At 38.8% G+C, this 24,238-nt stretch overlaps 1 protein-coding gene across 1 annotated transcript; it reads right to left on the reverse strand.

Moving 5' to 3' along the window:
• LOC105948365 lies at positions 1–23,841 on the reverse strand. The gene is made up of 10 exons (XM_018097343.2): positions 23,712–23,841; positions 14,563–14,658; positions 12,104–12,233; positions 10,108–10,280; positions 8,401–8,552; positions 7,496–7,655; positions 4,573–4,672; positions 3,657–3,750; positions 2,994–3,070; positions 1–1,839 (listed from the first exon to the last, which is right to left on the reverse strand). The coding sequence occupies exons 1-10, from the start codon at positions 23,839–23,841 to the stop codon at positions 240–242; spliced, it is 2,712 nt and encodes a 903-aa protein (XP_017952832.2). The 3' UTR covers positions 1–239.
• Positions 23,842–24,238: the final 397 nt, after the last annotated feature.

Genomic DNA, 24,238 nt, shown 5'->3' on the forward strand with positions numbered 1-24,238 from the left:
TATGTTTTAAAACTTTTAATTCTCCAAAAGATTATGCCACCTTCAAACATGCCCTAAATTTTGCAATGCGCAATTAAAATTTGCCATTTAAAAGCAGTCTGATGAAGAATATTACATTGATCCAGTGATCCAGTGTCTTTCATTAAATGCAAAGGAAACAAATTTGAAGGACGAAATGCTATGAAAATAACTCCAAAAAAAGTCTCCCCTTTGCCATCCATTTCATGTGACTTACATGTTTAGTCATTGGAACAGGTATGGTTGGTCCTTAAAGAATAGAAGCTTGGTAAATATGAGATATTTTCAAACTCCATGGCGTGCTTTTTGGATGAATTATCAAAACTATTTAAAGAAAGGTGATTCTGAAAGATGTCTTTGTCTGCATTTAGTGTAAAATGATCAAGCTGCGATGGAAATGAATTCACACTAATCTCATCCTTCTTGCCAGCTGAGATGTTATGTCCATACCTTTTCTTGAAATTCCCTGAATGGTCGGATATGTCAAATGTCAAGGCATATATTGCCCCACCATTACTTTCATGTTCATATGCTGCCGCTCCATCGCTGTAGGAATCATCAGAAGAAACCGAAGACATAGATAGACGCTTCTGTGATCCTGTAGCATGTTTACAGTAATTATCAAAGCAACTCTCATTGAAATGGAAATTTAAAGAGTCAGAACAATCACACCCAAAACCTTCCCCCGAGTTTATATTTGTTACATGACCTTCATTCACTGGGGCTTGGAGGGCATACATTCTGGTGAGCTCTGTATCACCAAACACAAGTCCGTGTAAATTATAGAATATATTGCCATTTTCTAAATCTGGCTCATTTTGTACCTCCTTCAGGGCACTATGAAAAGATGTATATCCTGACTGTATTATAGGGACTTTGGTATTTCCAGCAGTATAAGTAGCCAATGTTTCTTCTTGATTAACTGCATCTACAAAGCTCTGGTATCCAGAGATTTCAACCATGGTAGCGGCATACGTTTCTGCTGCATCATTTTGCGGTTCCTTAATGATGGTATTGGTTTGGTTGCAAACTGTGACTGAACTGTTTATTATATTTTCCTGGAAACAAAGGCCATCAGGTCTATTATGGGAGAAAGGCAGAGAGAGATGTCTTTTTTGATTAAATCTACTATTAGGACATATCTTTGGGGACAGACAGTTTTCTTCATCAGTTAAACTATTTAACATTTTATTTTTGTTTTGTAACGTTGCAACTGTCTTGGTAAGGAGGCTGTAGTCCAGTTTCTCGCATGTATCGTCATCAGAGCCACCATCTAAATGGTACTTGAGAAATCCTGCTGCTGCTGCTGGCCGGTAAGGTAGTGACTCCAGTGGAACACTTTGGTCCTGGTTATTGCAAAAAAGTTTTGACTGTTCTGTTACTAAAGAATGATCTTGCTTGCAGTTGTAATAAGAACACGTAGAGCTGGTTGCAATCTGTGACACATATGATACCTGTTTCATGCAGATATCCTTAAAATGGGCAAAATCATTTGGATTCTGAAATACATTTTCTTTGTCAGGCCTCATTATCTCATTTGTCTCTGTTACTGGTGCTTCATGTTTAATTGGATTGTCATTTAATATATCGAGAAACATTTTATTGATGGAGATGTCAAATTCTAAATGTAGCTCTCCCAAGTCTTCTGCTGCATCATCTTCTCTTTTATCCTTGCTTGGATCGTCTTTAAGTGGGCATATATCCACAATGTATTCAACTTCTGTAAACTCAGGGATAAGAAGGTTACGATATCCATTGAAAGAATAGTTTCTGCTACAGTCTTCACGTTCACCAAAGATCACCTTGTTGAACCATTTAACTCTGGGGAAAAGTAAAAGCAAATCAGAACTATCATATTCCTAAAAAACCTGCATAATTAAAGGGTAACTAAAATGCAATGTATAGTACCCTCTTTAAAAGGACATGTTTATACAGAGTAGTTCCCATTTCTTTCTTTGTGTCAGTATTTTATTCTATATAACCTTGAAGTTTGCAGTGAAAGTATTTTAGCTGAGATTGTCAACAATACATTTTTATAAGATGCATACAAGATTTTCATGTCTAATAGATGACATATATGTATGTACCTGTATATAGTGCATTGAGGGAAAGAAATACATTCATGCAACTAATGTCTTAAAGCAGAAATGCATAGAATCGAGAGACAGGAATGAAAAATGCTTGGCACCATTACACATTGGGGCACATTTACTAATCCACGAACGTCCGAAAAGCGTCCGAATGCGGTTTTTTTCGTAATGATCGGTACTTTGCGGTTTTTTCGTAAATTGTCGCGACTTTTTCGTAGTCGTTACGACTTTTTCGTAAATTGTCACAACTTTTTCGTAGCCATTACGACTTGCGCGAATTGTCGCGACTTTTTCGTAGCCGTCGCGCCGAGTAGAAAAATTTCGGATTCATTCAAGCTTCAGTATCTTGACTTTCCTTGGGCCAGGTTGGAGCTGCAGAGTGCCATTGAGTCCTATGGGAGGCTTCCAAAATCATGCAAAGTCTGAAAGGTTTGCCCGCCGTTTACGAGCGCTCAATACGAAAAAGTCACGACAATATATGAGCAAATTGTAACGGCTACGAAAAAGTCGCGACAATTTACGAAAAAGTCGTGATGGCGACGAAAAAAATCGCAAAAAATACAAAAAAGTCGCAAAATGTTCGTTTCCAATCCGATTTTTTGCCATTCGGGATTTGGATTCGTGGATTAGTAAATCAGCCCCATTGAGTAGGCTGTCTGATATACTAATGTCAGCTTGCTTGAAATGTATTAAATATATTATATTATAGAAAAGTACATGTGTAGGTTATTTCAAAATTATTATATACTTGGTTTTTCATAAATATATAGTGATATATACGTGTTATGGAAAACCTGTTATGGAGAATTCCATTCATAGCACGAAGCTGATACCCTTTCTGGGTAGTAAAGTATCCCACTGTATGTACAGAATCCTAAGACTTACGGAGTTATACTTGAAATCCGTTTATTGGAAATTAATGGCAAGAAGTTATTATTCAAGGCTGGTTCTGACACTGGTTCCTGCAAAAAGACAAAATTTACACAATTAAAAAAATGATTGGCAAGAATCCTTCTGTATTAACATTGGATTAAAAAAAAAATCTCCTTTCATTATAACTGTCTACAAATATAGATACATGGATGCACACACACATTCTATGGGAGACGACCTTTCCATAATCTGGAGATTAGATGAATATCAGGTTAGTTATAAAAGTTAAGATGGCAATACACGCACTAAAATTATCCCCATCCCACCCCACACTCTCTTGTTTTCTATGAATTCTTCTTGTGTCGTGTACTGGATTCTCAGAACAGGTTAAAGCGATACTGAAGCTTTCAAACAACTCTGGTGTTACTTCAGCCCCAGCACTTATCTGATGGAAATTATTACAGTATACTACATTGAAGTTGCAGTTGTGAGACAGCCTTGGATCAAGATGTTAGCATAACCAAATAACCAGGCCAATGGTCTTATGTGGCTGCTTTTCAGGGGTCAAGACAATACTTTATTTGCAACTACTAAAAGCCAATTAGAGAGTCATCCATTCAGCCCCTAGTAAAATAGGAGCCCAAATAATAAAGGCCTATATTTGTTTACTCTTACCTGTGAATAAAAACCAATATCTGACATGAATAGTTTGCTCTGGGCCAGTTGGCTTTTTGCAGGATCCGGAATATCCCACCACTTTTTCCTACAACTGTGAAGAGAAATGTGATATTACATCACATTTTAGCATGAAAAAACTATTTAAAATCCAGCTAATACAACATAAAACAATAGCTCATACATCATACAGAGTGTGGCAGATGAATTTTAAAATAATGTACACAATCATATATAGTTTAAGCATCACGTCTGCAGGCCATGTCAGTTGTCTCTGGCAGCCACTCAGGCACACATCATGCACTAATTGGGTCCATTATGAGGAGGAGTCCTAGAATTTTTTGCACTTGGATTCATGATCGGACTGGGCGGGGGCAGGGTCATCTGGGGCTTCTGCCTCAGGGGACCCTGCACCCCCCAATGCCCCCCGTCACAACCTTCCAGCAGGGCACCCCCACCTGTTCGAGGGAGACAGAGGATCGGTGGAGCGCCCTGATGGGATTGGGTCTGGGCCGTCGGGGCCCACCAGGTTTTTTCCCGGTGCCCCGGTGGCCCAGTCCAACCCAGGTTGGATTTGTGTAAATGTGTGATGGTACAGGAAGAAAGGTACAGGAAAGGCAGAAAAGGAATGCTCTATGCACAGCAAGGGATGGTCTCATAATTAAATAATATCTGTTTAAAGCATAGTAAATAGGAAATTAAACTTTCTTGAAAATATAGTGCATTTATTTATAAATAACAGTTACAGATCCATTCTACAGTGCTCCAAAACTTGAAACATATTTTAAGAGAGAATAAAATGTGCCATTTAGTTCAAAAGAAATCAACCGGGAGATTCATGGTTCGCAAGAAGGTCTTAATAAAAGCCAAGAAATGATTTGCCAGTAAATCCAAATGAATATCAGTTTATACTTACATAATGACAAGGAAATAGCACAGTAAACTGAACAAGACGATCAGGACTCCGGAAATTGGTATGGAAACCTTCAGAATCTCATTGGTTGTGAGGCTGTAATCTGTATAAACAAACCAAGCTACAGTGAAGAAGAGGGAGCTTGTGCCACTGGTCAGTAGTGTTTGGTCAATAGATCAAACATGGGGAAATATAAGTTAAAAAAGCATCTGGGAATGCAGATTTTTCACACAGCTGCAATGAGCGCTGCTTGACTTTTTGCTCAGTACCACCATCTGTCATACATTTGTCACATTCTTTCATTTTCAGCTATAAAAGTTGAAACAATATAAAAGATTCTAAATCATTTCTTAATCTAGGCAAAAAATTCCCTGCTCTTCTTGTGAAATAAACAAGCAATGTAACCAATGTAAATATTCACTAAACAGATACTAAAACAGATCATATGTTCATAATTCACCCCCCTTCAATTTATCCTGAAAAAAAGGCAGAAGCTCATAAAAATTCACCCGATCTCTATTTATTTCAATGAGATTTTTAGAAGAGTATATATCAGTGGGTGAAAGAGAGTTCACTATTTGTTAAACAAACTTCTAAAAAAAACCCATTGAAATGAATAGAGAGCGTGTGAATTTTTCTGTAGTGAGCTCTAATCTCACATTTTCATAAATCTGCCCCTAAGGGTTATTGACTGTTTACTGGTGGGGTATTTTATATCTTGGTAGCATAGACACCTGGTAGCAACCACCATTACTTTCCTACTATATACGATATAGTATATGCACTATATACATCTACTATAGGGTTGATTCACTAAAGTGCGTTAAAACGAGTGCTATTTATAGCATGTGTTAAAAATGTTATCGCGTCTTAATGCACGATTCACTAAAAGGATATTTGAATTAATTTAGACGCGAAGCTGTTTGCGTTACTTAAGTCGAGAAGACTTTCATGCGGTATTTGATGCAACGCGTGCTAATTAACATAGCGCGCTACTTGTCACGCGCACGCCATATTAGCCATACACACCATTACGTTCGTAAAACTACTTTTTTTGAAAATGACAATTTCCCTGCAAACTGGAGGCTGCATCACTCTAGGGCCAACACAGACTTGAATAAATCCCACTGCAAAGTCCATATTGTGTTGCCAAAAGCTCATGAACTGTACTTTTCCAAGTAGGTGTTAATTTTCGCATAGACTAATGGAATATTTAGTGCGTCTAAGTGTTTGTGAATCATGCGTTAGTATTATTTCTGCGCACTTATTAACGCAATGCGGTTGCACGCTAATTAACGCATGTGGTTGCACGCTAATTAACGCATGCGATATGCAACTTAACACATGCGAACGTGATGCGAATCACGCGTTTTTTTGGGGGGCAATTTTAACGCAAAAAAGCATGCGATAACGCTTATCGCACTTTAGTGAATCAACCATTATATGTCATAACTTGTAGCAAAGGGTTAAGCTGGAATAGATATATGAGGACTGATTTACAAAGAGGTGCAAAATTGAATAAGCTATTTAGTTAAGTTAGAAAATAAAAGCAAAAATCTGATTGGTTGCTAATAATAAAACAGTACCTTGTACTTAATCCCAACTAAGATATAATAAATCCTTATTGGAGCCAAAAAAGCCTATTGGGTTTAATTACTGTTTAAATAATGCTTTTAGCAGACTTAAGGTTGGAGATCCGAATTAGGGAAAGACCCCTTATCCAGAAAACCCCAGGTCCCAAGCATTCTGGAGAACGGGTCCCATACCTGTAGTTGCTTGACTCCTAACATCAGGTTCTCTGGGGATTTTTAAAAGGTGGCCTGCTGAGTTCAACAGAGGTTGGTTGGTGGTTTAAAAAACTCTTTGTTTTATTGCCAGTGTAATGTATATTGGTGTTATGTTATTAGCTGGGTTAATAAACAAGTTACAGACTATGCACCACCATATAATTAGACTTGTCTTGTCTTATTATTTGCTTATTATGTATCCTGTAATTGCCAATTCATTTCTTCTTTGTTTTGGCATTGAGCAGCAGTGAGCAGAATGGGGGCAGGAAGACAAGGTAGACAAGGTAGAAGTGTTACCCTTCTGCTCCCCAGCCTATCCAATTGCCATTTGGCTCATTGCAGTTGGTTGGCAAGGGCTGACAGAATAACAGAAATGGAGCAAGCATGAGATGTGGGGCAACTGAATACCTTAAATGCCACATTGGCATTCCCGGGAAGTGATTGCCAGTTGCCAGAAGTGGTCAATGGGTTTATTGGTGTAAGTTGCAGAAGTTGTGGAGTATGATAGATGAGGATAGTCAGTGTAGTAGTGAGAGAAGGGTTAGATTTTAGTCACTAGGGGAGTATAATTGTGCAGCAAATGTAAGTTTTAAGGGGTGATTTATGATTTGTGGTGCACAAGTGCAAGAGCACACTCCTTGGTGTTAATTCAGGGAACACTTTTGCCTCACTTCACTCTGCACTAAGTGCTCGATGAAAAACCTGGCGCTTGGACATGCAGCTAAGCCTATGCAAGGTAGGGACAGGTAGGGTGTGGGAAAGGGGACGCCTATGTGTCTCCTCCCACCCATTTTGCAGCAGGTCTCTGAACTCCATAACAGAGTACAGAGGATGTGGTTATACCCACATGGGCAACTGCAGCAAATAAATCTGTCACTTCATATTTCTATAATGTTATGCTAGTGTGTGTACAGTATTGGCTACTTCCGACCTTTGAAAACTCATTATGGAATCTCTGCCACAAGACATATAAGGACTGCTTTTGGTAACCATGGGTGCCAATAAATATGATCGTGTTTAGAAGGGTACTTTGTACCATTTCATACTCATTTGTTTTGTGGGTTTAGTTTGCCTTTAGTGACTTGCAGCGCTTGTCAGGTGGTTCTTACATGGATTAAACTCCCTTTGTAAATACTTACCATTATACCATTCAGCAACTGGGGTCCAGTCACTCCATGTCCCATGTATATATCCATCTGGTTTTGACCTGACTTTAATCCTGTAATCATATCCACGTCTTTGTGTTCTCTTGTGTATTTGATAGGGAAGTTGTTCTTTGTGGATAGTGAAATTTTCCAGCTAAAAAATTAAAAATAGACTATTTGTGGGAAATCTCCAAAGATTTCTTTACTTGGGTGAAAAATAAAAGTAATTACCTTGGGTCGTACATTAAGGGGCAGATTTATCAAAATTCAAGTTTGTGAAAAAAAAATGCTGGCATGAAACATAATAACTGTGACAAAACTCGTGCAACTTTTCCTCTTGAACAGCAGCTAAAGAGAAAACATGCAACGGAATATTCTCGTGCGCGTTTTGTCTGAGAAAAAAAGTCGCACTCTGGTGAAAATCACATTGTTCCATTCATTTTTAATAAGGCAAAAAAACTTGAATGTTTTAATAACTGGGAATATAAAAAAAATAAGTAAAATTTTTAGAGACAATTCTCATTGATCTCTATTGAACTTTGCCAGCTTTTACTTTTTGGTCACTTTTCTCTTTAACAAATACTGACTATTCATGGATCAAACTGCAAACTAGAATATTGATAAATTGTCCCCTAAGTGGGGCGCAGCAAAGCAACTACTGAAGGCAGTAAGATTTATATATAGTTATAGTAGTACAAAATGGTGATGGAGGGGAAAATGAGGGATAGCATCATACAGCATCATAAAGATCTACCTGATCCTCGGGCAAACTGGTAAGATAGGCCCCAAAACATGTTCCAAAAAGCTAAAATCATAATGTACTTGGCTACTTTTAGAAAATCTAATAAAAACACAAATATGAGCTTTTTTATACAGTCACCAAATTAAAGCAGTGTTACCTCATTGGGGTCTTGCTTGTTAGTAAGTTGAATTTGAAAAATCAGCCGTGTGTATAGAGGATTATTTTTAGAATAGCCTGTGTCCCAGCGCACCGTTACGGCCTCGTGATTATCATGCTCCAGTGTTAAATTAGTCGGGCATCTTGGCTTAACTGAGGAAACCGAAGCAAATATATGTATTCTCTCTCTTGTTAGATATGTAGGAAACAAACAATATAAAATAAATAGCTATGGAAAAAACATTATATGAATAGGTGCTAAATTAATACCTTTGGGCTGGTTGAACTATTGATTTGGTACAGATTTCCTGTACCAGGATATATATATCTATTCTAACTGTCTTGTTAGAAATTAAAAAATTATAAGATTAATAGATTTGGAAAAAAATTATATGGGGTCATTTATAAATTCTAGGCCATACCAATAGGTGTTAAATTAATAGCAGAGCTGGCCTTTGGGCTGGTTGATTTGGTACAAAAGCATGGAGTTAAGAGCTTTCCTGTACCAGGGAGCTTTGTAGTTAACACCAGCCTTAGGCAGGCAATAAATACAAAGATCATGCTGTGCAATGCATGCATAGGCACTCCTTCCAGTGTATTATGAATGGCTTGATAATAGTCCATTTGGGCCTAGGATGGCAAAATCTTATGGATGGCAGCAGGCAGCAATGTATTCATGGGCACTGAGGCAATTCATCAAACATGCCACCTAGCCGGGATTTGACTAAATTTGTAAGGCTGACATCCCTTCCAACCTATAAATGCCTCCCTTCCCTGACTCTCTCTGCATCTGCCCCACCTGCCTATTTCCCCATCCCATGATCCCATGTACCCATTCCCCCACCTAGCATGACCATTTCCCTACCCCATGATGTCATTGCCCACCCCCAAGAAACTTCATTGCCCCCCCCCCAAACCCAAATGCTGGTATACTAAAGAAAATAGGTGGCAACCCTACAGGTTGAAAATAGCAGATTGTGACTGTTTGATGCACTTCTGCTGCCTTCCACATGGTAAATCACCCCTAAAGTGTTCCAAAAAAAAAAAAAAAACCCAGTGGCAGCCTCAGGGATCTTCAGCCATTAGCAGTACAGCTCTTGCAGAATTTTAACCACTAACATTGCCTATTACCAAAGATAAAAGTGATACTAATACGGCAAAATCAGCAATAACAGAGGATGTCTCTATGTGCAACCAATAAAGAGAGCCCTGGGATCATTGCCCATAACTGATGAAGAGATGTAAGAAAGATTATCGGTATGTAGGGCTATGAATGCTTAACAGGAAGACTGCTATCTTGGCAATATAATTACTTGTAGGAAAGATGGGTTGATAGACTGGCCATACATGTAAAAATGCTACCTGTGAACCAATCAGGAATATTGTTTTATCTTTATTGTCATATTATCTTTGAGCCAAACCTGCCCAACTGACAGGACAACCGTTGTCTACAGTACAAGGATGCCCATTAACAGACACATATCCCCAAAATCATATGAAATCCTGTATTGAGCAGCATTTTCTGTAGATGTATGCCCAGCTCAAGTTAAGTAGCCATACATATTTGCTTTCCTTTCTTTATCATGGATTAACTATTTGTTTTATGGAAAAAAAAAGTTGAACTTAGTAGACGTAGAATTTGTCTTTCAGCCATTCTTGTTCTGTACTTACAGAATCACCCCCAAATTCGATGATAGATAAGGGTTACCTTTTAGATATGCATTGACGTCTTTGATTTGAAGCACTTCTCCATTAGCCTTTAGCGCAATGGTATGGGAGGTACCTACGATTATAGGATCAACAGGAATGTAGCAAATACATTTATTGGGATAAATGGAACCATCTGCTCCTTGCATGTTTTCTGGGATGCAGTCACCCACTCTACAATCAGAACAGCCAGTTGTGTGTCATTGCTGTAATAGTGTGCATTCAAAAATACAAAACAACTATCTAAAAACTGAATAAACAAACTGATGCCATGCAATATACAGTATGTGTATGTCCTGTAATATAATACACAGGGAGCTGTATACTCCTCTGCATAACTACTATATATAAATATATACTTTTATACTAGAAGTATTAAAGTGAGTATATAAAGGAAGTATATACTTCAAAAATAAAGGAAGGAAGGGGTAGAAAAGAGGAAGGCTGAAAAGGCAGTTACTAATGCAAACATTGGCAAAATAAAGAAATAAAAAGAGAAGTGAAAATTAGTTTTTATGATATTTTTTTTTTTTTGCCACAAAAAATGAGGTATGAAGAATCATGTACCCCCTATTGTAAAATATAAGGATTACCATGATCATATAAAAATGAGTCAGGTGACACAAATTATATCACTAAGCACCGTTTATAGGGATTTATTAACAGGATATTTAAGGTTTTGTGTATCACACACAAAGACACACATATACACATGTAAAGGCTTTAATATATACGTATAGAAAAATTATTGATAATTATGTTTTTAGTCGCACTTTAACATTAAAAACTAGAATATATGTTTAAATGTTATATATTTGTTATATTGTATTTGAAGGGAAACATAACTAAATAAGAAAAAAAATTGCATAATGAAAGAAAATGTAATTCAAACAATTATTCAATATGCATTAAATAGAAATGGTCATTGAAGCAGACTGTCTGTTCTTATTGCTATTCTCTGCACTGCTCATTCTAACTATATGCACCACTGAAAAAGTGCAGCAATAGCTTGTCCTTTTCCAGTCAAAACTCCAGTTCCCACAAGTCTTTGCATGTTCTGTGATTGACAGACTTATGAAGAAGAATAATCACGGAACATGTGATGGATTGTGGGAGATTGTGGCAAACTGGTTCCAGCAACATTATTTCCATGTAGTCAGGGCAGCTGTGCACAGATGATATGCACAGACAGATGATGCTTTCAACAGCAGGTTCATTTACAAATAAGCATTTTGGATTACTGTATGTTGGAAAGTTGGTTGCAATGACATTTTATTTCAAAAGGCAAAATGTTCAGGCGGAACAAGGGGTTGACGGATAGAAGAGGTATATGCCTAGCAACCCCCTTTCATGCAAGTTCCTGCACTCCAGATTCCAGTCCTGGTGATCCTGGCCTTCAAAGCTGTGCACAGGAGCTCCACATCTTCAGTCTTGTTAGGCCATCTTTTTGGTGTCACTGACACTGTACATGCTCAGTATGCTGTGGGCAGCAGTTGTCAAGCTACGTTTGGAAGTCATCAAGCAGGTTTGTCTTTTCTAGAAGCTGATGCTACAGTGCTGACAATTAAATTTTGCTGTTGAGTGTACTGGTTTCTGAGCTGCCATTTAATGGTAATCTGAATTAGTGACTAATCAACCTCGGAGTCAGTCCCTAAACTGAAGTAAGCGACAGCAGAACAGAGCATGTGCAGTGGATCAGCAGAAAAGAAGATGGGGAGCTACTGGGGCATCTTTGGAGGTGCAGATGTTCCCCGCTGGAGGCCTTGGGCTGGTGCAGAAGCCCTACTTCTTTAGTTAAGCTTTAGTTCTCCTTTAATGATAAAAGTTGCAGTTTATCAACATCTAAAGTCTGAACTATAGAACTCGACTGTTTGAAAACCCAGCCCAAGACTATGATATAAGCATAATTCTTTATTTTACAGACTATTCCCCATACTGATACAATGTAGAGAGCTTGTAAAAAAACATGGAATATATATTAACTGGAGGACGCTTACTTTGATTCACTGTCGTTGAATGTCAGCAGAAAGTGCTCAGCACATTTCCCACTAAAATGAGTAATCTCCCAGAAGCAATACATCTCTTCTACATAGTCATTTAAGCAATCCAAGTTTTTGATCTGAAATACTGCAGGAACAAAACAGACAAGCCATAAACACCACATTGTAGCTGTTCCTTTGTATGATAACAGTTTAACTAACAAATGGATAGATTTATTTTGTGATCTTTTTCCTTGAGCAGTACCTTATAAGTAATGTGACAGAATATTCTCAGGTGCATTTTTTCACACAAGTGAGAATTCATTCATTTTGAATGAAGCTCAAAAACTCGAATGTTTTAATTAAAAGGGACCTGTCACCCAAAGAAATAATTCAAAATTATTTTCTATTGTGTTTGTTAAGCAAAATAACCTTCACTTACACTATATAAGTAATATAAATATTGTTTCCTTCAGTCTGGGAAATACACAATAACATCAAACAGACAGGTGCCATTTTGTTGACCCTGTTATTAAGAAAAGCTTTGTATCACCCCATAATCTTGTGTATGTGCCAGAATGGGGGGGGGGGGGGCAGATGCCCAGGCCCATGCACTGGCTACACAGTTAGATGGAAGGAGGGGGAAAGTAAGAGCTTAATTAGAAGTTAAAGTACTTGTCTGCAATATATGATTGACAGCTGGGATTTTTAAATGCCTTTATAATGGGTTTGGATGTGTTAATATAGAAATGAATTTAGGTTTCTTGTTTAACTTGAAAAGTACTTTTATTATACAGCTTTTTATGTCTGGGTGACAGGTCCACTTTAACTGGTAAAATAAATGAATTAATAAAGTTGATAAAGAATATTCCCGTATACTTCTATACAACTTCACACAAGTTTTTTTTCTGGCAAGTTTTTTGCAGTTTTTTTCTTTAATAAATCCTGACCTTCAAGGATTCTTTTCTTTTTTTTTTTTTTTTTGCTTTTGCATTTTTTTCTCCTTGTTTTTCTCAAATCGAGAAAAAACACCAATACACCAATACACCAAAACACCAAACAGTCTCGTATATGTCTAGATAATTAAAAAACATTGATTCTCAAATATCTCCCTATTTAATCTTCATGCTGAACCCCTCTTCTATTGCTTTTTTATGGCCCCATTGTTGAATAGGGTTGTGCTTTATCAAACCAGGCAGTAAATATATATATATATATATATATATATATATAGAGAGAGAGAGAGAGAGAGAGAGAGAGAGAGAGTGTGCTTGCAGATCAACTGCATTGCAATGCATTATTTAATACACATAAAGGCTAATATGATGGGGAGATATAATACTAGACAAGGCACTATATCAGTATGGGGCAGCTAGACCGATTCGGCAGCTTATCTGCCCGTGTATGGGCACCCCTGATGGACCTACCTGCCAGTTTTAGGCCAGGTCTCGGTCAGGTAGGCCCATCGGGGGTGTCCGTACACGGGCAGATAAGCTGCCGAATCGGTCTAGCTGCCCCATACTGATATAGTGCCTTGTCTAGTCTAGAAAAGCTGCCAAATTGTTCTAAAGGACAAGCACATACGTTCTACATTGTTGGCAAGGTAGTTAACAGAGATCATGTTTCCACATCAGCAGATGAAAATGAATCAAAAGGGTAGTCCACCTTTAAATTAACTTTTGGTTTGATGTAGTGATATACATCACAGACGATATGAACTGGTTTTCATTTTTAATTTTTTTTGTGGTTTTTGAGTTACTAAGCTTTTTGTTCGGCAGCTCTCCAGTTTGGACTTTCAGCAAGCTTGCTACGTTCCAGTTTACCCTAGCAACCAGGTAGTGATGTAAATGAATAACTTAAAGATTAATAGGAAAGGAGCTGCACAGAAATGTAAGTAATCCAATATAAGTAAAACTCACAATAACAATGTAGCCTTACGGGGCAGAAACATTTTGGCTATTGGGGTCAGTGACCCCCTTCTGAAGGTAGAACAGAAAGACAAATAATTTAAAAAATCTATAAAGATATAAAAAATTAAAACCAATTGAAACGTTGCTAAGAATATGCCACCATACTAAATTTAACTTAAAGGTGCACCGACCCTTTAAAGGACAAGGAAGCTTTTAGCATGGTTTTTTTTTACCTGGGTCTTTTCTTTTTGGGCACCACATCACCATTATACTGTGTTCTACCTTGCAGTGTGTGCCTCCCCACTATTGCAAACTCAAAAGAATTACTGTTGCACACAGACCCGCCAATGGTAATGCAAGGGAGGTTCCTTGGAGAATTAGAAACAAAGGCAGTGTGCTGCTCTTCTGGCAAAAACCTTAGGCTAGTGTGTATTCACAGAACAGGAGTGCTAACCATTAGGGGGGATGCCTATCAAATGGACACCCCACAGGGAATTTGACTTTTCTTATCCTTTGCACATACCCACCTATTTTTTCCATTACCCAGAGCAATATTATTCTACTTACCCTCAAAGCGTACCCCGGGTAAGAAAAGAAGCAACAGAAGACTCGTCTCTGGATTCAGAATTAATACCATCATAAAGTATCTCTTCTTACAGCCCCCTGAAGAGAAATGAATCATAGGTAGGCATATATTTTTGTAAAGGCTATATATTCCCTTTAATGGCCAGAAAGTGATATCAGTAGAGGAACAATGCAGAATAGATAGGACTAAGAGAGAGAGTAGATTTTAGGGATGGATTTGCCTGTGTGCTTTGCCTGTGTGCTTTGCCTGTGTGCTTTCAGTTTGCTAGGGAACAAGGGGAAAGAGTTAATTGGAAAGGGCTTCACAATCTTTAGCTGAATATTAAGAAAGCGGCTTAGTCATTAGATTCTGGTGCTTAGTGATTCTTGGTAATGACTGCTGTGGCCTTGCAGAAATCACAAAATGACTCCCAGGAAATGGATCCCTACATGTAAACATACAATAAACAGCAACTTTTACATTAAGTTTGCAATTTTTTTTCCCCTTTAAAATGATTGCTGTTATAATTTGGAATGTGTCTCTGTAATGATAAGTATTCCCAAAATTCTCCCTAAAGTGCATGCAGGGTAAAAACAACACAACTCAGCTTATTCTGATGAATCCCGTATTGGGGGAACAAAATACGGCTAACAATGCAACATGTGCATACAATTAGCTTCAGCTTTAAGGATACTCGAATAATAACAGCAAAGTTAGCTCATAAACCACATGGTTTTCATTTATACACTTTTGTGTCCTTAATATGGGGAACGCTATTACTTTTATAATCATAGATGTAGTTGCTTCAGTCTTCAGGGCGATATGCTGTAGTAGCATTCCCTTTCTTGTATGAGGGATGATAGTAACCTGATGACCCGTAATGGAGTGTAGGGAAGGGGGGGCATGATAGAACTCAGCGGTTGTGGAAATTGGTGGTTTTGATAGTTGCAGGGCCAGGGATGTCATCAGGGGTAGCTTGGAATTTTTGCCTGCTTGCCATTCAAGCTTAGGCACAGCAAAATGTCCATCCTCTTTCCTATACTAGTGTGTTGGTTCTGTAGTATTTGTGGCGGGGTGTAAGTCCACGAAGCAATGGTTATGTTAGGAAAGGAGTTGTGCAGTTAATTGGTGGCTGGCTCGCCTGGCATCTCAGGGGTAAGGAAGCATACCAGAGAGTGAATTTGCTTGGGGAGTAGGTGGTTCCAGGCTAGAGTGGCAGCTGGCCAAGGTTGGATTGGGCCATTGGGACACTGGAAAAACATCCGGTGGGCACTGGCCCTTGTGGGCTCTGCACCTCCCAGTCCGACCCTGCAGCTAGCAGCGCTAGTTGCATTGTGCAGTTATAGTGTTGTTATGATACATGATTGTTCAAGAGTTTATTGTTTGTTATACAAATTTTCATGTTATGTTGGGCTGTGTTTATTATATGCTAATTTGTTCTTGATGTTATATTTTAAATTAAAACTTCACTAGATATAATAAATGTTGTGTGGCCTTTTTTATCCCACAAACTGGTGTGTGTTTTGGGGATCGGAAGAATAGAAGGAGAGGGGGTTGTTTGGCAGGGGCGGTGCAAGTCCCAGTGGTGTCTCTATCATGAACCAAGAGAGGTGAGCAACATGTTGCTTAGAGGCAAGTGTTAGTTGCAGTAAAAACGGCATAATGTCAACAGAGCCTTCTTTAGACTGCCAGTCCACATGGGGCTACCAAATAGCCAATCATAGCTCCCATTTGACATCCCTGGACTTTTTTTCATGATTGTGTTGCTCTCCAAAACTTTTTCCATTTGAATGTGGCTCACGTCTATAAAAGATTGGGGATCCCTGGTATAGTTAATGTAAATGTTTATATAAGATAACATAGCATAAATGTACATTTGTACTCACATTTGTATACTTCCTAATTATTCCAGTTCATGCAGAATAATCCTGATTTGTGGACCAACAAAAATGATGGGCAGCCTGGATTTACACATCAAGGGAGATAAACACCACATATATAGAGGTCAGAGAGTTTGTGCTTTCAGGCTTATAACTTTATACATCTTCTACATATGTGGTGGGTGAGTCATTATAAGATTATAACTATCTGTTCCACCTACCACTTGACCAACAATTATTTGCCTTTCTCTTCTGACTCTTTCCAGCTTTCAAACGGCAACTTTCAAACGGCAGCCAAAACAACTATTGTTCTGTGAGGCTACAATTAAAATGTTAATGTTATTTTCACGTTCACTATTTTAACTGGACTAGGCTGTTAAGGCTTATGGCACACAGGGCTTTTTGACTACCACGAGTGCCAAGTGAACTTTTTCCAAACTGTGACTCCAAAATACATTAGACTCAATGGGAAAGTGAATGCAGTTAAGACATTTTTAACTGAAATGGGATAAACATTGCCCTCCCTTGTTAGAGAAACTCATTTCCACTATGCTACAACTGTTATTCTTAGACAAAAAGGCTCCTATGTTGCCAATTTCTTTCAATCACGGTGCCCAGAGAGCTACATAAATAGATAGGGGAATGACTGGGGCGGGCTCCATCCAATTGGAAGGAACAGGGCGGATAATAATAATGTCTGCGTTTTCATTTTGTGAAACAGACCGCATTGAGAAATTCTAGCTCTGGTTTGTAAAAAAACTTCTCGCTCATCCTAAACTGCCACTGGCATCTGGTCGAAAAGAGCGTTGGTCAAAATACCCCTGTCCTCTATCAAATAAGATAATACTACAAAATACCAACAGAAAGCCGACATTCTCAAAACACACTTTCCTATTGTTTTTATGTTGCCAACCTTGATGTTTGTTTAACCTTCAACCCTCCAGCTGTTAGAACAGAACTGCCTCCCACCCTCTCAGGTTCATGAACACTGGCAGGCTGTTTGCCACCCAGGTCAAATTCTCTATATACCCTGCTCTGTAACCGTCCTTGCATTAGCATAGTTATAGCAGATAAGAACTTAGAGTTTAGATATGCTGATAGCAGAGGATGGCTTAAGAGGAAATGTTGTCAAGTCACAATTCTGAGCACATATCACACAGGATGTAATGTCTTTAGATGGATCTATATAAAATAAAGACATGCCTAAAAATAGTTCTTATGAGAGAAATAAGGGGAGAGGGTTTTATATTTTATATATATTATATATATATATATATATTTCTACTCGTGCCCATGCACCATTTGGATGTGTATATTCTTAGGCAATACTTGGCAAGTTATTTTTCTGGCTTAGGAAAGACTAGAAAACCAAGGTGTGTAAAATCACCCTTGGGTGACAATTAATCTATGTATATATTGCAGCAAATACACCACTGATACAATGAGGGAACTATAACACTTATGATGAGGTAGTTGTGTTGGAACTGAACTGGGTAGCACCTAGGTACGCGAATCAGCAGGAATTGAGATATTTGTAAATCTGTTTCTACTATAGCTTATTATTATATTATATTATATTAGTTTGTAAAATTATAGGAATGCCACTGTGTGTGTTTCAGGTTGTAGTATTTATAATGGCAGGAATGTACAATGTGCTGCATGGTTTTCACCAATATGGTTATTATTAAGGTTTAAAATACACATGTGATTGGCTGACATTCTAAAGTCCAGTTAGGGTAAGACTTATCAAGTTTGACCTTCTGATCCTGGAAAACTAATTTGAAGATATGGGTAAGATTTTATAAGGGTGCTGTATATTTCTTATTCGTTAATTCTAATAAATAAAAGACAAAATGAAGGATATTGGATACAGCAGCTTAAAAATGTATGGAACACCACGAGAATGAAAGTGCAATGAATATTTAAAAGTCAATGAATTTTACAGCCATTTGCTTTGTACATTAGCTTTGGAAGCAGAAATCACTAATATTTACTCTGTGGCTATTTATTAATCCCCATTGAGCTGCTCCTGGCTTCATAACATGACCTTCTGTTCTGTTATACCAGGAGATTTTGCCAACTAAATATCTGATAAAGTGTAGTATTGTGGACCCATGCAATGACCAACATGATTCTTCTAAATAAAGTGCAATGTCCTTCGGCAGAAGAGAAATAGAAAAGTATTGAGATATGGATGGAGGAAACAATGATAGCTTGAATCCTACTGATATCTTAACATATATGAAAAAGAGAAAATATGAACGATACATTATTGATTAGATACTTGATAAATAATGATTATGTTTACTCTCTTCTATTTAAACTGCAACTTGTATTTTTAAAATAATAAGCCTCTAGTATTTTGCGTTGCAAAGCCAGTTGCATGCATATCCCCAAAAAGCAGTATAGATAATAGAACATGCTATGTACAGGGAAAGGAATGCAGAAACACCATATTGCTTCAAGGGTCAGTTACTTGTCACATTGCAGTGTGTAAAGCTCAGTTTTGGGTGCAATGGCCATTTATTTTACCCACAATGTAACACAGTTGCACTAAAAATCATCAGTCCCGTTGCATAACTTCCAGGGTTCAGTAATGACCCCAAGGCTATTTTACACAAACAACGAGTTTGTGCTCCTCCTGTAATAAATAGTTTGTGCATGAATGCCCACTCAGCAAATCTCTTCTGACAGAGACACAGAAGAGAATAATAATATAGAGATGTGATTGCACATAGCATTAAAGGCTGATGCACTTTTGGAACTGCTCCATGTACATTGTTTAGCATGTGCTGTAGCTGGGGTTCCAAAACTGCAGTTCTAGTTATATAGTTAAGTTGGGTTGAAAGAAGACCAAAGTCCATCAAGTTCAATTCTTCCAAGTAAACCCAGCACACACAAACCTATACTGACCTATCTATATACTCACATACATAAACCCTATATACCGACATCAATACTAACCGTAGATTTTAGTATCACAATAGCCTTGGATACTGTGTTTGTTCAAGAACTCATCCAGGCCCCTCTTATAGGCATTAACAGAATCTGCCATTACAACATCACACAAAAGGGCTTCCCCCAACCTCACTGCCCTCACTGTGAAGGACCCCCCTATGCTGATTTTATGTCTGTGATTTGGCCAGTTTACAACAAACTGTATAATAATCTGTGGAAGTGTGACATCCCATATGACAGTTTGGTCTATGTGTGGCCAGCATTCTTAGGAACTGGTGAATGAATAGTATTGGTTTAGGAATCAAAGACAGCTAGTGCTTATGCCTCTAGTTACTCACATGTCAAGCCATATGTTTTTAACTGGAAGAGAATCTCCTCATAGTTAATCCAACAAGACACACAGGGCGATTAGCCACAACTTTTAAAAACTCGGTAGCGGCAACTAGTCATGGCAATTTACCTGACATAGGTTACAACATGAACCGTAGTAATCAATTGTGTGCCCAGTTGTGGCGTGCCGATTAGGCATCACAACTATGTGTCTTCGCCCTTAAAAATCATTACCTATCTTCTCACAAACCAAGAAACCAAAGGAGGAACCTAGTAGAGTAGTTTGCAGTTCATTTTGTTCTATTAAGGGTGAAACAACTACAGGTGGGACAGACTTTATCTAGACTTGGCCCAGATACCTCTCCATGTTCTACCCATTACATAGATAATTATATCACATTTTCTTCTGAAAGTTGAGATACATTGCACTGTGCTTGCATTGTGAAACGAGTGATGTCAAAATAAAGGTCAAGGGTTGTGAGGGATTTCCAACATGGCTACTCTCCTTCCTTCAAAGGTAGTTCTAAAAGGCAGTTCAATTAAAAGCACAATAAAAAAGCCTAAGGGCTACATTCATGAAATCACAAGTTCAAATCCCGAATGGGAAAAATTTGGATTGGATCCGATAATTTCTGAAGATCGCAAATATCACGAAAATGCCTATGAAAAAATCATATTAGTCACAATAATATCATATTGGCGATCTGAAATTTTTGTGACGGGCGATTGTAAACAGCAGGAAAACCTTTCCAACTTTGATCCTTCTGTGCATGATTTTGGAAGCCTCCCATAGGGCTCAATGGCACTCTGCAGCTCCAACCTGGCCCAAGGAAAGTCTCCCATAGGGCTCAATGGCACTCTGCAGCTCCAACCTGGCCCAAGGAAAGTCTCCCATAGGGCTCAATGGCACTCTGCAGCTCCAACCTGGCCCAAGGAAAGTCTCCCATAGGACTCAATGGCACTCTGCAGCTCCAACCTGGCCCAAGGAAAGTCTCCCATAGGGCTCAATGGCACTCTGCAGCTCCAACCCGGCCCAAGGAAAGTCTCCCATAGGGCTCAATGGCACTCTGCAGCTCCAACCCCGCCCAAGGAAAGTCTCCCATAGGACTCAATGGCACTCTGCAGCTCCAACCCGGCCCAAGGAAAGTCTCCCATAGGGCTCAATGGCACTCTGCAGCTCCAACCTGGCCCAAGGAAAGTCTCCCATAGGGCTCAATGGCACTCTGCAGCTCCAACCCGGCCCAAGGAAAGTCTCCCATAGGGCTCAATGGCACTCTGCAGCTCCAACCCGGCCCAAGGAAAGTCTCCCATAGGACTCAATGGCACTCTGCAGCTCCAACCCGGCCCAAGGAAAGTCTCCCATAGGGCTCAATAGCACTCTGCAGCTCCAACCTGGCCCAAGGAAAGTCTCCCATAGGGCTCAATAGCACTCTGCAGCTCCAACCTGGCCCAAGGAAAGTCTCCCATAGGGCTTAATGGCACTCTGCAGCTCCAACCTGGCCCAAGGAAAGTCTCCCATAGGGCTCAATGGCACTCTGCAGCTCCAACCTGGCCCAAGGAAAGTCTCCCATAGGGCTTAATGGCACTCTGCAGCTCCAACCTGGCCCAAGGAAAGTCTCCCATAGGGCTTAATGGCACTCTGCAGCTCCAACCTGGCCCAAGGAAAGTCTCCCATAGGGCTCAATGGCACTCTGCAGCTCCAACCTGGCCCAAGGAAAGTCATGATAATGAAGCTTGAATGAATCTGAAACTTTCGTAGTTGGCGCAACAATACGAATTTGTCGCACAAATTTTGTCACAAAGTACGAAAAAGTTGCCGAAAATACGCACGGAGTGTTCATGGATTAATAAATGTCCCCCTAAGACTTGTTTTATCTCCATATTTCAAATGTTCATGTTAATTAAAACCTTATGGTTATTAGACCTGTGTGTTCTACTAACTTAGTTCAATCAAGAGAAGAGTTGTGATGAGCGAATAATATATAATATATAAATGTGTGTTTTATATCTCACATAGAATGGTGCATTAATAGACCTATCACATGATCAAAAAAGATTTAAGACTGCCTTACCCTTTTTCTATAAGCAGCCACCGGAGTGTCCCAGTGCGGCACACTGTTTGAATGTCTGACTGCAGGATATATGAACTCATATAAACCAACATGCTTGCTAAAAAGTGCCTGCCTATGAACTTTACAAAGTTCTGTTTGGACTGTGTGGGGGCGGTTAAAGGATTACTGTAGTGTGGATGTGTGTGTCTATGTGAGTGAGAAACTGCATTTGCAGCTGCATCATTCACATATTTTGATACTAAATGGGTTTCTAGCACTGTATCCTCTCTATTATAACTGAAAGCCAGATTGTCAAGTAACATGTTGGATTAGAAAGCTCTGATTCTGGCATATAGTTATAGGGGTTGAGAGTGTGTAAAAACTGATATATGTAATTTTCAAACAAATGGTAAAAAAGAAAATGTTTCTATTTAGGGTTCAGTTCTCCTACAGCCAAAATAAACCAAAATGTTGGTTTATGATCAGAGATGGATTCCTAAGTAGTCATATATATTATATCTATTTTATCCTGTCGTGCTTAATGGTTGTTTTAGCTACCTTTATAGCGGGGAATAGGATAAGGAGTCATTACTGAACATAAGGCAATGGGTGGAAAATGAGTGGAAAGTGTCATTTAATTTTTGCACTTTGTTTTTTTGCTCTGTGGGTTGTGCTAGAAGGCACAGCTCTTTGTGAAGCCAGAATGCAGCACTAAATGGGCGTTTCTGTAAATAGAGTACTGCCCGTGTTCAGTAGCATTGTATTCATAGTAGTAGGGGGTGGGCAGCATCTCTTTGGATCGCCTTTAACTGTGCACCTTGCAAAAGAGTGTTGGTACAGACTGCACAAACCATTACCTTAGGAGCAGCATTAAAACCCTTGCACTTGGCAATTATGTACAAGGTTAACAGTTACAGTAATTTAAGCACCATCATGCATGGCAGGTGCAAAGTAGTGCACAGTGCCACAAGCTGACAGTGGCCCTTTTATTACTGCCTGCAGCAAATGTAAAGAATGGAGCCCACCAGATATGATGTGTTTGTTGCAATGCGAATATAAATGCACATAATACTATAGGTGGCAAACAGGTGCCTTTTCTGGTTTGATAGAAGTGCCTTTTTTTCTAAATTAGACTAGCACTGCCCACTGGTTGAGTGCATTATTATTATTATTATTATTATGTATTTTCTGTGTAGGGTCCTAGCCACAAACAAACACATACTAGGGTCAGTATGATCAGAAGGCAACTTATCTAGCTGTATGTTTTTGGGCTGTGGGAGGAAACTGGAGTAGTTGAACACCCACACAGGGAGATCAAGCAAACCTCTTGCTTCCAGGCACACTATGTAATATTAATATCACCATCTGCTGGTTGACACCTTTACATTGTCTCATTAGACCTACTGGGCTTATAATATAAAAAACACACAATACCAACACAGCTGATCTTATTCTTTGTCCCTTCTTCTTCTTGGTGTTCCAGAAAAAACAGTGATGTTGCCTTCTGTTGCAACCTCTGTAACTTCTCAGGTTTATGTTTTGCCTTAATAACCCTTCTATTATCTTTTAATTTCACACTTCATCTTGATGCCCCCTATCTTAGTGCACTCGGACCTCAAGAGAAAAACGCCCTTGTTCCATTTTATTTCATGAACTTTAAAACACAACAAAGAAAAGAGTAATTGTGGCATGTGCAAAAGTTTGAGCACCATAATAAGTCAGTATTTATTGACACCCCTTTGGCACAGATCCATCTAACAGTCTTTCAGTTCTTGTTGTAAGGATTTTTGCCCTCTATTCCCTCCAGACAATTCCAAAATCTTCTTGAGCCATCTTGCATGTTTATGATCTGCCACAGATTTTCTAAGATGTTTAAGTTGGGGGATTGTGAAGGTCATTCCAAGACATTCAGTTTGTTCTTCTTCAACTAACTGATGGCAGCTTTTGCGGTATGTTTAGGATCATTGTCTTGTTGTAGGGGCCAAGTTCTTTTCAGCTTCAGCTTCTTGGCTGACTGTTTCACACTGACATCCAGAATTTGCTGATATTTAGTGGAATCCATTTTTTCCTTTACACGTAAAATGTTGCCTGTGCCACTGGCTGCCACACAACCCCAAAGCAACGATATCTATTAGGTAGTTATAGCAACTGTAATTTCCCTCCTATGCTCCATATCATGACATCAATTAATATAGGTGTGGTTTTCAAAGGGAATGGAGGAGTAGGAGGAGAGAAAGAGAGGAATTTACAGCCCATCCCTAGCATGAGAGGAACAGACTCCATTCCACTGGAGCAAAGTGTCTCCAGACAGTGGGAGATATATTTATTTGTCCAACACTGTGTGACATAATAATATTGTATTCTTTACAAACAAACCAAGGGCAATTTCAAACAACATGACGAACCTTTAAAGAGGTTTTTATAGTTTTTAGTACTATATTACACTGGGTACATTACAA

This window comes from Xenopus tropicalis, chromosome 9, assembly GCF_000004195.4.
Source record: "Xenopus tropicalis strain Nigerian chromosome 9, UCB_Xtro_10.0, whole genome shotgun sequence".
NCBI lineage: Eukaryota > Metazoa > Chordata > Amphibia > Anura > Pipidae > Xenopus > Xenopus tropicalis.